General features: G+C 41.1%; 1 protein-coding gene across 1 annotated transcript in view; it reads left to right on the top strand.

The window, feature by feature from the left end:
- The window catches only part of DPYS (dihydropyrimidinase), an 87,037-nt gene extending 72,353 nt beyond the window's left edge, over positions 1-14,684 (top strand). Inside the window, exons 8-10 of the mRNA XM_023223351.1 lie at positions 1,253-1,460; positions 12,996-13,126; positions 14,472-14,684. Coding sequence (XP_023079119.1) covers positions 1,253-1,460; positions 12,996-13,112 — 325 coding nt within the window. The 3' untranslated portion in view covers positions 13,113-13,126; positions 14,472-14,684. The remainder of the gene's footprint in view (positions 1-1,252; positions 1,461-12,995; positions 13,127-14,471) is intronic.
- The last annotated feature ends 349 nt before the right edge of the window (positions 14,685-15,033 follow it).

Raw genomic sequence — 15,033 nt, 5'->3', positions numbered from 1 at the left:
GGGCTTCCTCCTCAGCCCTTCCAGATAAGGCTGGGGGAACTTTGAGCTGCTCCTCCTTAGACGCACTCAGCCTTGAGGATTTTAGCAAAATTTATCTCTTTAATCCATTCCTGAGAGGGATTGTGGAACCTTCTACCAGAATTCAGAATATGCTATTATTCTAAGTGAAGTAACTCAGGAATGGAAAACCAAACATCATATGTTCTCATTCGTAAGTGGGAGCAAAGCTATGAGGATGCGAAGGCATAAGAATGGCACCATGGACTTTGGGGACTCAGGGGGAAAGGATGGGAAGGGGTGAGGGATAAAAGACTACACACTGGGTTCAGTGTACACTGCTCGGGTGATGGGTGCACCAAAATCTCACAAATCATCACTAAAGAACTTACTCATGTAACCAAATACCACCTGTTCCCCAAAAACTATGGAAATAAAAAATGTTAAAGAAAAAAAGGACTCAGATTATGCTCATATAATTCACTGCTGCCAGATTATTTTCTTTTCCATTTAATGAGATTTAAGGAAAGGAGGCATGTAGCATTTTCAAATACCTAGCCTGGAAGTCATCAATCATTTTGTGTAAGATTGAAAAATATTATTAAACTACAGAGAATGATGACACATGTATGACATAGAATATGCTAAGAGATTATATTCCAACATATTTGGTTATTTCTGTTATCTTCAAATTTCTAGTTTTGCTACAGACAATGAAAGAAATTACATATATACTTTTCCTTGATAACTACCAAATCCAATTTGATAACTATCAAATAGCTATTTCCTTTGGGAAGGCAGGAGCAGGCATGGGATTTGGGAAGGGGTTTTGAAGAAGCCTCCATTGTATCTACAAAAAGTTAAAATTCCACAGAGCTGGGTGTAGGGTCAGTGTGTTCATCAGTCATCTGTGTTTAAAAATATTTTATAATTTAAAAACAAAAAAATGTTAACATATAAATAAAAATAATTTTAAAATCTGAACATAAAAGACAATGCCCTCCTTCCACCCACTCTACCCTCATTAATCACCTTAAAGAGTGATCTCTTGGGTTTTTCTCTCAGAAAAATGGAATTACTTTGTAATGAAATGTTAATGTTATGTTCTATTCTTAAAGTCACTTGTTACAGTGATGAAGCTATGACTTAATAGAGTTGCTAAATTTTCTTCTAAGTCATTCTTCTATTAGTATTGTATATTTATCAAGTGAGCTGGTGATGATGGGGAACTTGTTTGTTGTTTTCACAAATATAGGACTATCTCAGCAAAAACTCATCATCAGGCTGTTAACTTCAATATTTTCGAGGGCATGGTTTGCCACGGGGTGCCCCTTGTGACTATTTCAAGAGGCAAAGTGGTGTATGAAGCCGGAGTGTTCAGTGTCACGGCAGGAGATGGGAAGTTTATTCCTCGAAAACCATTTGCTGAATATATTTACAAACGAATAAAGCAGCGAGACCAGGTGAGTGTGCCACAGTAGGATACTGCTACAGGTCAGACTGTCTCCTGCTCCTGGATATCTGGTTGGTAGTGGTGGTGTTGACACTACACTTGGTTTAAGGTGTTCCTGGGGTGTCAGGATTGATATGAGAGATTAGAGATGCCATGTTTTAGAGAAAGGATCATTATTGGATGGATGCATTTCCCCTTGCAGACTGATAGGTCAGTTTGGGATTTCCAGATTGTGGGAGAATCTGGTGGGGGCTTTTGGCAATTGTGTTAGTCAGGGTCCTCCAAGAGGCAGACACCCAGATGGATAAAGGTGTATGAGTTTTATTGGGGGAAACACCTGTGAAAGAAACTAGGAGGTGGCTGGAAAAGATTGGGAGAGCCCTCAGATTTCAAGTTAAGTCTGAAACCAGTGAAGAAAAGAAAGAGAGAAAATGGGTAGGATCATCCTGGAACACCCTACAGTCTAGGGGAGGCTGAGAAAGGCCTTCAGGGAGTCCTAGAGCCATGTCTCAGATCTCCCAGCTACAGGTCAGGCCCAGTCATTGGTTGAGAGCCACTGTGGGAGGTGTGACCTCTGTGCGTAAGTGTAATGGAGTTCAGAGCTCAGCCCCAGCCCCTTGAAAAAATGTGCTCCCAGTTGAAGATCGATCTGCAAGGCTCGTTTTTATGACCACCAGTGCAATGGTGGAGTTTTGGGCTGGAGAAGACCGAAATACAAATTCTGTCTTGCCCTTGCCACCATTTCCTAGCTGTGTGGACTTGAGCAAGTTTCTTGATCCTCCTTGGGCTCAATTCCCTCATCTGGAAAATTACAACAATGTTTCCTTCCTAACAAATTGTGACACTCAAATGGGTTTTTTAAATGAAAGGCATGGCCCAAAGCAGTAGCTCACCACACCTGTAATCCCAGCCCTCTGGGAGGCAAAGGTGGGAGAATCACTTGAGGCCAGGAGTTTGAGAACAGCCTGGGCAACAGAGTGAGACCCCATCTCTACAAAAAGTTTAAAAATAAAAAATAATTAGCCAGCCACACCAGTGCACTCCAGCCTGGGCAACAGGTTGGTAGGAGGTCAATAAATGTCATTTTTGTCTCTTTGCTTTCCCGTTTTGATGAACAAATCTATATCAAAGACCCCTGTTATTATAAAAGAGATATTTGGGCTTTCACACAAGTTGTGTTTAGTTCACACAGAGTTTGAAATAATTTTAGATTTTTACTATGCCAAATACACTAAAATATTTGAGAATTTTAGATTTTAAAAATCTAGATTTCTGGATTTGGGGGCCAGGGGAAGCAAACCTGTGTCCTCAATTCCACATGGGTCCAATGGGCCAGAGCTAGATGGCAGGCCCCTAGCTAGGAGGTATTTCTTGGTTTCACCCAGAAGGCTTCACACATTACTTGCCTGGCCATGTAGATGGTAGTGTTTGCCACCCTTGGACTAGTTCTAAGGCTTCTCCCTCTTCTTTCTATTTTTCAAATGGACCTCTCCTTTTCCAGAGCTCTCTGGCTGTTTTTTTGATTCAGTTCATTTGGATCTTGTAGACTCTTTGGTTTCTCCTCTAATGTCTTATGAAAAATTTTTACTTGTGGATTCTCAGAGTCCATTATGCAAGATTTATCCATTTTTAAACACTTCCTAAGGCTTTTATTAGGTAAACAAATGTTCTCACGTGCTTTAAATTATCAGAAATGCTATAGCTCTTTTTATGCTGTATTTATATGCTCAGTCAAAATAGATGGTTTAAGGTTACAGTTAATATTTCGGGGGAGTTAGTTTATAAATGTTACCACTAATGGGTGACAAGTAGGTGGTAACTGTAAGAATCCTAGGATCCTAGGTGTTTCTGAAGATGTATGTGATAAATAACAGCAGCACTAACATTTAGTGAGTGCTTACTGAATGCAAGACACACTGCTAAGGTCTCTGTCACCACAATAACCCTGGGAGGGAGGGAGGTATTTTTTTCACTTAAAATTAAAGAACTGGCCAGGCATGGTGGTTCACACCTGTAATCCTAGCAGTTTTGGAGGCCGACGCAAATGGATTGCCTGAGCTCAGTAGTTCAAAACCAGTCTGGGCAACAGAACAAAACCCCATCTCTACTAAAAATACAAAAAATTAGCCAGGCGTTGTGGCACACTTCTGTAGTCCCAGCTACTTCGGAGGCTGAGGCATGAGAATAGCTTGAACCTGGGAGGTGGAGGTTGCAGTGAGCCAAGATCACACCACTGCACTCCAGCCTGGGTGACAGAGTGAGACTCTGTCTTAAAAAAAAAAAAAGTTAGAGAACTGAAGCTTCAAGAAATTAAGAAATTTGTCCAAGTCACACAGACAAGTATATGGCAGGGCCAGGACATAAACCTTGCTTATCTGATTCCAAAAGCTTTATCCTTAAGTAATAATAGATACTGTAAATTATAAACATTGAGTTGAATGAAGTAATGAAGGGTAAGTTACTCAGCATTTGTTTCGGAAAAAAGTCTCTCAAGGAAAAAATTAAGTTGGAGGCACTGATGGCAGCTGGTGCATTCATGAGACTATAGCAGTAATCTAGGAGATGAACAGAGAGGGTAGATTTAGGATATCATAAAGTAGTAAAATTAATAGAACTGGGTGATAGATTATGTGACACCTGAAGTGGATCCAAGGCAGGGCCAATCTTGGCATCAGTTCCAGTTGCTTCCAGCAGGGGCGCTAGACTAACAGGGAACCCTGACGGACCATATTTAAGTGCTTGGCTTTGCCTTAGTTTTCTTGCAGAGAAAATGTTTTAAGGCAGCAGAGGTCCTCAAATCATTGGTTTCATCAGTTCTCCTTTGCAAATTGTTTTGTGATTTTTTTGGAAGAATTAATGCCAACTGCAATTTTTATGAGTTCACTATCAATTCTGTGAATTATTTTAGTTTCTTAGTACTTTTTTCTAATATCAAATTTTTATGCATTTTAGTGCATCATTGTTTTAAAAATATCAATACATGATAGTTATCATGTGTTGTTTTGAGCACTATCTGCCAAGCTCTGTACTAAGTGGCTTATATTCATTATTTTACTTAATCCATACAGCAAGCCAAGTGGTAGGTATTATTGTTCCCATTTTACAGAATAGAAAGCTGAGTCTCAGTAAGATTAAGCAACTTCCTAGGTTAAGCATTAAGTAAACCTAAGAGCCAGGATTTGTGATAAGGTCTTTTTGATTCCTACTGTACCACTGGACCTCTGTAGATACAAAAAAAAAATAAAAGGAAGAAAATAGTCACGAAACCCAAATCACAGAGAAATGCCTTATTAAAAAAATGTTGGTGTGGAAAAGATATTAAATAAAATGGATACAATTAAATGAGGTTTGGGAACTGTCTGGAGATGGTTCCCTATGGCATTAGGCAAAAACAACTCACAGGATAAAAATATAACACAAAGGTTAAGAAAAAGAATCATAAAAACCCTAGATTTTTAAACTCACGTGAGGTTATCAAAGTCTGTGCTTTGGTTTTCATTTCAAATACTCAGATTTCTTTGTGAGTGAGGATAAGAGATTGAGGGCAAGCAGGAATAGCCAATGCTATTTCTTTGCTTATCTGTTATCCCTACCAAGAAAATTAATCACTTCCTATTCTGGACTCCCAAAGCACACAGTACAGAGTCACATCAGCATTTGCCAGTCCCTGAACTCAGCTGGTCTCCTGGCTAGAGTGTTAGTTCCTTCAGAGCAGCATCTTATTCTTTTTTGCCAGTACTTGGTACATAGCAGGCATCTGGTAAATGAATAAACTGCAAACAGAAGGAGCAAAGGCTATAGTTTCAGAAGTGCATAGAAGGAAATTTAACTAAATTTACCCAGCAGATTGTCCCTGCCTTATTTCAAATAGTGGGATTATCTGTGACAGCTTGATTCTTATCTATGATTTTATTATATAATAATAAAATTTGTCAGCATCATACCATGCAGCTATTACTGTTACTGGATCTTTTGGGAAATTTCAAAGGAAAGAAAAGACATTTTTATCTGATTTGACAGCTTTGGGGAATTGCTAATTTATTTATTTTAAAATGTAGACAGCTGATCCTAAAGGAAAATATTGAATCAGAAGATGAGGCATCAAATTTTATTTGATAAATATAACATAATAGAATATATTTCAACTTCATATAAAAGTTGTTTAAGGAAAGGAAAGTAAAAGAAAAGAGGGAGGGGAAAATGTAACAGCAACTTGGATGTTCAAGAGAATTCTGACTGAGCAAAATTATATATTATTAATTGTTTACAAAAAATATATAGCTCTTTAAGTTAAAATGCGTTTGTTTCTTGAATTTTGTGTGTTTAGAGTGTTATAAGTTCCAACAAAATGTGAAAGTATAGACATTTGTTAAGTCATCTCTTTTTTTTCAGTGGTAGGGAACCCCAAACTTTCTGGAAAATCAGGGTCACATTTCATTTTATAGAGAAACAGGAATAGCTTGGAGTAATGTATGGTTTCAGAATACTGCTGCCAAAGCTTTTAAACTGGGTTGTATCTTTGCAATGATAAGCATAATTTGCCTCGTAGATAAGATAAAATCAAGTGGATGGCTGCTTTGGTCCTTGAGATGGGTATTCTCCATTTCTGAAATAACCATTTGTCAATGTCTTTCTCAAGGTGGTAGCTCAGAGAAAATAATTTAAGACATATCACTTTCCATATAATCCTAATTTCTTCAGATTAATTACTACCAATACAAGGTAACACAAGAGACATATGTATGCATCTCTGCCCATCTCTTCATTCAGTGGTGTCAGTTTGGTAGCTTGAAATCAGCCAGGGAAGGAGTATTTGCACCACAGAAATAGGCAGGTGCTTTAAGTTAGGACTTGAAGGGTGATGAGGAAAAGGGAAGGTAGAGATAGTTGTTAATATTTACCAGCACATCACTATAGACAGGACCTTTTCTACTCTTTTTCATGCTTTATCTAATCAGTCAACATTCGTTTAGTAAATATTTATTGACCACCAATTCTGTTCCAAGCACACTTTAATTCTTACAACAACCCTTGGAGGTAAGTAGTGATATTTCTATTTTATAGATTAAGAAATAGAGGCTCAGTGAACTCACCTAGTTACTAAGTGACAGTGTTGGGACTCAAACCCAGGTTTGTCTACCTCCAAAGCCAATCCCTTTAACCTGTATCACTGCAGTATCCTAACCATAAAGTTTAATCTCTACTCAAACAAATAGCCACCCATTCCCCCATCCTCAGGATATCACTCCCTCAGACTCCCCTCTGCACAGAGGGTTCACTTCCTCTTGGACTGGCAAATTTACCAGAGGAACCAGCCCTGAAATGAGACAGCCCAACTTTGTAGCTCACAGCATTTTTATTTATTTATTTATTTATTTATTGCTTCAAATCTTTCCCTCTCCCACTCCAGCCAGGATATTTTAAGGATTAAATTGAGATATTTGGTAAGTTGTAAACATCATCAAAACGTCAATTTTCATTGTTATAGATCACCGGTCACACCTATGGCTTCCTCATGTACTAGTGATTCACAGAGCCCTGGGTAGCTCAGTTCAGTGTGTACCGAGCACTCTGTAAATTCACCAGGCCAGGCGTGGATTTCATTCTCAGGAAGTCACTGTTTATTTGGTCTGTTTGCTGTTGACCCAGCATCTGCTGTTTGGTATTTGGAAGTTCTGTTGTCTTTATTGATATTTTAGTGTCTTAGCCTCCATGAACAGCATTCAATCATTAATACCTTTGGGATTATTCTCTGTTGATCTTGCTATTTTCAGAAAATCTAGCATCCAGCTGGGCCTGGTGGCTCATGCCTGTAATCCCAGCACTTTGGGATGCTGAGGTGGGTGGATCACCTGAGGTCGAGAGCTCAAGACTAGCCTGGCCAACATAGTGAATCCCCCTCTTTAACTAAAAATGCAGAAATTAGCCGGGAGTGGTGGTGCATATCTGTAATCCCAGCTTCTTGGGAGGCTGAGGCAGGAGAATCATTTGAACCCAGAAGGTGGAGGTTGTAGTGAGCTGAGATTGCACCACTGTACTCTAGCCTGAGTAACAGAGTAAGGCTCTTTCTCAAAAAAAAAAAAGAAAAAAGAAAAAAAAGAAAAGAAAATCTAGCATCCCAGCACATTCCATCCTTAGCAGTCAATATGATTAACTTTCCCTTTTCTTTTTTTTTAGACAGAGTCTTCACTCAGTGCCCAGATTAGAGTGCAGTGGCATGATCTCGGCTCACTGCAGTCTTCACTTCCTGGGTTCAAGAAATTTTCCTGCCTCAGCCTCCAGAGTAGCTGGGACTACAGGCGTAGGCCACCACACCTGGATAATTTTTGTATTTTTAGTAGAGACGGGGTTTCACCATGTTGGCCAGGCTGCTCTTGAACTCCTGACCTGAAGTGATCAGCCCGTCTCAGCCTTCCCAAGTGCTGGGATTAGAGGTGTGAGCCACCACGCCCAGCCCAATATGATTAAATTTACTATCAACTTATGTCTTCGTTTTTCCTTGTTCACCTAACCAAAAAGCATTTCTGTGGTCATGAAAGTGTAATGATAATTGGAATTAATGTTTATTTATAGAACCACAAATTATATAATTATCATTTCCATCTCTCTATTAATTTGTCACAATGACAAGTATCATCAGATACTGAGAACTCAAGTTCAATTCTCATTTACCAAAGTAAACCACCAATGTCCTGCTAGGCGAGGTGCCACTTATGTCTTCTGTATTACTTATATTTTGTGCATGCTGCTATAACAGAATATCTGTGGCTGGTTAATTTATAATGAAGAGACATTTATTAGCTCACATTTCAGGAGGCTATGAAGTCCAAGAATGAGGAGCTGGCATCTAGAGAGGGCCTTCTTACTGTGTCATCCCACCAAGGAAGGCATCACATGGCAGAAGGGCAAAGAGAGGAGAAGGGGGAGAGCCAAAGGGGCCAAACTTGTCATTTGATAAGGAATCCACTCCCAAGATAACAGCATTAATCCATTCATAAAGGCAGAGTCCTCATGGCCTAACCGTCTATTAAAAGTCTCACCTCTTAATACTGTTACAATGGCAATTAAATTTTAAGATGAGTTTGAGAGGGGACAAACATTCAAACCACAGCAACAGCCACCCATGGTTTTACCCTCAAGTCATTTTATTTGATTGTGATACCATCAAGATGGAAAGAATTCTGTCAAGGTGTGATCATCTAATCTTGACCAGCATGTACTAGGGGGGAAAAAATACCATAATCAGATTAGCCTTCCAATGGTGTGTTCTCAGGACTTGAGTCTCTTGAAATATTCCTTGAGAAAGCTGTCAAATAATTTTAGATGATGTTACCCTCAGGTGATACAATTGCCCAACATCATCAAAAATTTCAAGAGGTCCTATAGTCAGGAAATCTCTTTTCATTTAACAAATGTTTGTGGAGCACCAGCCACTATTCCAGATGCTGAGGATATAGGCATTAATAAGACAGCCAGTCTGATCACAAAGAGCTTATATTCTACTTGTTTCAACTGTGGTTCATGGTGCTTACGTTCTAGTTGTGTTTGAGACAATTTTACACCTCTTTGTGCTGTAGCCAATGAGCACAAAGGAGATAAAGGAGTCTGGAGATAAAGGAGTCTAGAGATCAAGAGACATCAAAGCTGGAGATAAAATTTGGGAATCATAACATATAGATTTAAAACCGTGAGTCTAAGGTCACCAAGGAGACTCTATTAGAGAAGAAAGTGGGCTTACAACAGAGCTCTGGGCCCACCAACCTTCAGAGGTGGAGGAGAAGAGCAAGCATCAGTGGAGCCTGAGAAGGCTGACCAGTGAGGCAGGAAGACCATCAGGAGAACATGGAGTCCCAGAAGGCGAGAAGAGAAACCTGCTGTCTTTGTTCAATCCGGGATACTCTGTTTCTTCATCCTGGTTTTTCTATGTGTTTTATGCTGCATAAATGTCCTCTAAGAATTAGGTATGCTTTTGGCCAGGAGAATAGGGATAGAGTCTTTATTATCACCATACTCATCTAGGATGCCAGAGAAAGAGGCTCACTTTATTTTGACCCTGACTGCTAGTGTCAAGTACATGCATTAAGCAATGGTTCTGCCATATGCTGGGGTCTGTGTCAGGCTAGGCAGTTCATACTTCAGACAGAGGTTTGCCATTGTCATTAGAGAGAAGGAATAAGACAAGGATTGCTAAGAGTTGGAGGTTAAGTCTACTTAGAAAACAAATGTGCAGCTGAACTTTTGCATAACAGCAGTGACGGTGTCAGATTCTGCAGAAGGAGTGCCATCACTTTTCCATTTTGTCACAGTGAACATCTAGTGATGTCCTAAAACATGCCCAGAGAACAATGCCAGGAGCGACAGACAGCACAAAGATGAAGAAGGCATGAGTCTAGCCATCATAGAGCTTGTGTAACCCACTTCTAAGGATAAGCAAATATTAAAGGGTTAAAAGGGCTGAGAGGCTTGAGACCAGAACTTAAGTTGTCTTTGATTTCCGTCAACTTATCTATCAAAGGGAAAGACTGTGGAGTGTGAGGCAGCACAAGACTCCTGACAGGAGGCTGCTTGTTTCTGAGGTGGCCATGCACGCAGACATGGCTCCCATCCATGGCTATTCTGAGAGGAAAGCAGACCTGGCCCACCCAGAGCCTCAGAGGCAGGCAAGAGAGAGATGGTATGCAGGTTAGACCCGGCCAGTCGGGTCAGAGACATGTGATGGTCAGCGTGACAAGGGTGACAAGCCAGACGTGACTGGCTCCATGACTGAACAGCCAGAAAGCAGTTTGTAGACAGCAGGCCACAGAAAAATTACAGCCCAGGCCAGGCTCAGTGGCTCACGCCTGTAATCCCAGCACTTTGGGAGACTGAGGCAGGTGGATGACTTGAGGGCAGGAGTTCAAGACCAGCCTGGCCAAAGTGGCGAAACCCTGTCTCTACTAAAAATACAAAAATTAGCTGCCCATGGTGGTGTGCACCTGTAATTCCAGCTACCTGGGAGACTGAGATATGAGAATCGTGTGCACGTAGGAGGTGGAGTTTGCAGTGAGCCGAGATTGTGCCACTGTGCTCCGGCTTGGGTGACGGAGTGAAACTCTATCTCAAAAAAAGAAAAAAAAAAAAAGAAAGAAAGAAAAGAAAAGTACACCTGTAGTCCCAGCTACTCGGGAGGCTGAGGCAGGAGAATGGCGTGAACCCAGGAGGCGGAGCTTGCAGTGAGCTGAGATCCGGCCACTGCACTCCAGCCTGGGCACAGAGCGAGACTCCGTCTCAAAAAAAAAAGTACAGCCTGGAGAACAGATAAATGATGCAGCACAACAAAGAGCACGACAGAAACTGAGTCAGCCCAGGCCAGGCCAAACCACAAAAAGAAGAAAGCAGGCTTAGATGGGAAGCCCCCTTCATACCTTCCTCCCCCAAAATCCCTTCTACCCATATCTATTGAGTGCTTGTTATGGAGAAAGAGAGTAGCATACCAGCCCTCTGTCTGCTGGGGGAGACTGACAAGTGAACAAATTATTCCAGAAACCTGGGGTAAGCAAGATAGTGCATAGGGCACAGAGGGCCAAAGTTTCCTGGACTGATGATTAGCTGAGCTGAGTAATAAAAGAGAAGTCAGATAATTACACAAAAGTGAGAGCAGCAGCCTAGCCCATGCAAAAGCATGGCCCTGACCGGGAGCTACCAGGAAGGATTCTGATGTGCTTGGAGTGGCTGGTGCATGCTCCCAGAGCCTGCAAGCTGGGTTCTGGGGAAGTATCCTCTAGGTGATGGAGCAGCCTGTAGAGCAAACCCAGCCCTGAGTGAAGAGGGCAGGCCCTGTGTGTGACGGCCCCACCTGAGTCACCGGCATGGGCAGTCAGTTCCCAAGAAGGAGTCCAGGACAGACAAAAAATGAACAGCTGAAAATCCCAAGTAGTGTAGGTTCAAGGAAGTAGTGTAGGAAGAGGGAGACGGAGTGGGATCTGAGGAGGGCTACACAGCACACAGTAGGCAGCACAAAAGTCTGCTCACTTAGGTCACATGCTCCAGAGGTGCTCACTGCAGAAGAGCCTGAAGATTGAACTGAAATATGCCACAGGCTTTGCTGAGTATGAATACCAAGAGGAGCATAGAGAAGGCAAGCCCTCTAGGTGATAGGCAGGAATGAGCTGAAAGAAGGACATAAATCTTGGTTTGCTCGGACGGGCCTGGATTATACTTATGTTAATTATGTTTAGTGCCCTTTTCATGTTCAGAAGTGTCCTACTTTGGATGATAAATTGTACAGCAGCCCCAGGTTTAAGTGATATTCATGCAGTCTGGCTTGGAAAGTAAAGCCAGGAGAGGAAAAAAAAAAAAAAAAAAACAGGGATCAAGGAACTGAAAGGGAGGATGCGACCAGAGAGTGGGATATTAGGTGAGTTTAAGGTTTCAGATGTGGTGCTCCGAGGTGGTAGAAATGGGAGGGTGGCGCTTCATTTCCTGGTATCTGTGTTCCTCAAGATGACAACAGGGATCGAGGACTGAGTAGATAGTGAACCAAAACGGAAGTCCAGCAAAGCATTTAGACAGATACAGAAAGTGGGCAGAGGCTTGGCCTGGTGAGGGAAGGGCAGGGGTCCCCCCATTTCCTGAGCACTCAGTTGCCCACCTGGTGCTGTGCTTCAAGTTCTGTGGCTGCAGGGGCTGCGGGCCTTGTTCTGTGTTGGATCCTTGGTGTTTGGCATACTCTCTGGGGCTGTGTGAGCTCAGTGAATATCTGCGGAATGAATGAAGAAAACTCTGGAAATTCTCAGCTATCTGAGAGATAGGTTTATTTCCCCCATTTCATGGATGAGGAAGTAGGCCTGGGGGCATTAATTAACTTGTCAGTTTCCTACACGTAGTAAATGGCAAATGGAGAATTCTAACTGAGATCTGTCTCACTTCAAAGGTCACACTGTTGATCACTATAATGTATTAGTTTTGGTGGTCAAGATGAGACCCACAGTAATTTGTTATCTGTGTGTGTGTGTGTGTGTGTGTGTGTAATTTCAAAACTCTGCTCAAGCACTGACAGCTCTAGCTGAATCCAGCAGAGGGTTCTGCTGCATAGTCGGTCACCAACGAGGTGAGATTCTGTGGACAATTCATAGTGCACAGAGACAGTCAGGAAAGAGGAAAGCACACACAATTGCTAAACCTGAAGCGACTGCTCTGAGTATTAGGAGAGGTACAAAGAAGCACTGCAAACTCAGGCAAGTAGGATTGGAACTAGAAGAAAAGGTCGGATGTTGGAAAGGACAGTAGGAGACACTTGTGGGACTCAGAAGGGCATGAGGATATGGCAGAGGCCCTAGTGAGTGTCCCTGGGCCTCTGTCTGTTGCAGATTAGTACCCACAAAAAGTGGGACAATCCAGATTCTCAAGGTTGCCAGGAATTTCTGTGAAAGGCCAAGGGGATTGGGAGGCATGTGATAAATTTACAAGATCCTTTTTTTGCTCTCACAATTCATAAAGGGAGCTACACTTAACTTTGAACTCAAGAAAATAAACTACAAAAGAGAAATGAAATGTTCTCTTTCAGACTTGCACACCTACCCCCGTGGAGCGTGCACCCTACAAGGGAGAAGTCGCCACACTGAAATCCAGAGTGACAAAAGAAGATGCCACAGTGGGGACCAGGAAACAGGCCCAACCCTGAAGCGTGTGCTGTCGGTAAGGGACTGTGGACAAGAAAAGTCTTCCTGCATGAAAGCATATGAAATTAGCATCTCTCCTCATAAGGGTTGAAGAGACCAAGGTCAGAGGCTTCACAGTGATCTAAGACTCAAGGACAACTGAGCCCAGGGACAACTGATCAAAGCAGAGCATTTAGATAAGGCTTCCAGATTGTAGAAGGCCTTGGGCTTGCTAGAGAGTCATTCTTTGAGATGTTAGGAAACATTCAATACAGCCTTGGGGAATCAGCTATGAGCAAGATGCAGTAAGGAGGCTGATAACATACAGAGGGAACTACTTAAGACAGGGAGTACAATTTCATGGTCAAAATTTATAAATGGATTAGGACCTTATCTGGAGAAACGAATCTTCATATTGTAAATACAACAGTGTTCTACAATTTAGAATAAATGAAAAATGAATAAAATGTTGCTGTAGGGGGTATAATCCTCCAGGAAAATTCTCCAATAGTATCTGATTATTTCACAATTAGTTTTGGAAATAATATTACAGATACAGTCATTTTTGCAAAAGTATTTGAGCACTTTATCAGTTTTCTCTGTCTTTTGACAGGCTGATCTTTATTTTCTGAAGTGTCTAGTATCATCATCCTTGTCAATTTTCTTTCTTCAGTTGTCTTCTGGTCCTGCTCTCTCAGATCCCCATTTAACAGTGGCTTTGCTGTAATTTTAGCATCTCCCTAATATCACTTCCACTGACTTCATGAAATCTACATGTTTTGCCAGTTTTGCAATTTTGCTAGACTCTTAATTTTTTTTTTTTTTTATGTGTGATATGTTTTCAGACATTTCAACATGTGGCCATCCGCACAAGACTTAACCCCGGAGGTTGACCTAATGGACCCGGTTAGACATTTGTGTTAATGAGAGGCAGAGTTTGACAATGGTCTGGCTTTCTACATACTGAAGCACTGCACCTTTACACATTTTGACAACCTCTTATTCCCTGCATAAATCCTGTTCCTGCAGGGATTTGGATAATGAGGGCTTGAATGGCAAAGCCCTCTGTGCTACATGCCATGTTCTTTCATTATTGAACGTTGTGTGTTTAACAAGACTATCTAGCCCAAAGTCTCAACCTTTTTGTCATTTTCAGACTACCAGAATTGTTATTCTAATCCAGGATGATTTTGTTAAAAATTCAGGGAAAGATTAGCAAGAGAAAGAAATGCGATTGAATGCTATAACATGCTATTAATGACATTTATAGGAGCAGGATTAGTGTTTACTTTGATTATAGCATTTTTGGGGGGTTTGGTTTGAATTCTGCATCTCTTTGTGAGGGAGAATGTTACAGTGAGTTCCTTTCATTCTCTTCAAAGGTAAAATCAGAAGAAAGGACGCTGCCATTCCTTTCACAGCCAAATGTTGTCAACCCATGGAGAAGCAGGCCTTATTCAACTCCCTGGGATCCTTTAGAAAAAAATCACCGCTCTAGACTTCTTTGATTTTCTTTCAGAAGCAATTGCTGTCTTTATCACTGTGTCTTTGTTGCTGCATAAGATGGAAGGTATAAATTTATATTGTTGTGATGGAAAGGCTGTGTGGAAATTCATTGATGATACTTTAAAATGTTATCTTCGCTTGTACTAAATTTCTTTCTTAGAAATTTTAAAAATCATTTTCTTGTTTAAATAGTTTCTTTTTTTAAAAAAGATTACATTAGTTTTAAAAAAGCTCTGTGATTTTACTTTTTATTGTAATTAATAAACATTGAGATCTTCATTTGATATCTTATCTGATTTATTTGTGTCTCCTTCTATCTAGTGGGATTGAGATTCTAGGAGGTTGGTTTTCATTTGAGAGCATGAGTTCCTGGCCATGTCTCTTCAGCAACTTTTGGAAATCTAGTCTCAGAAAATCCCACCTAATCAAATTAGATGC

This window comes from Piliocolobus tephrosceles, chromosome 7 (genome assembly GCF_002776525.5).
Source record: "Piliocolobus tephrosceles isolate RC106 chromosome 7, ASM277652v3, whole genome shotgun sequence".
NCBI classification, from domain to species: domain Eukaryota; kingdom Metazoa; phylum Chordata; class Mammalia; order Primates; family Cercopithecidae; genus Piliocolobus; species Piliocolobus tephrosceles.
The sequence above is the reverse complement of the archived record's forward strand: the minus strand, read 5'-3'. Positions and strand labels throughout refer to the sequence as shown.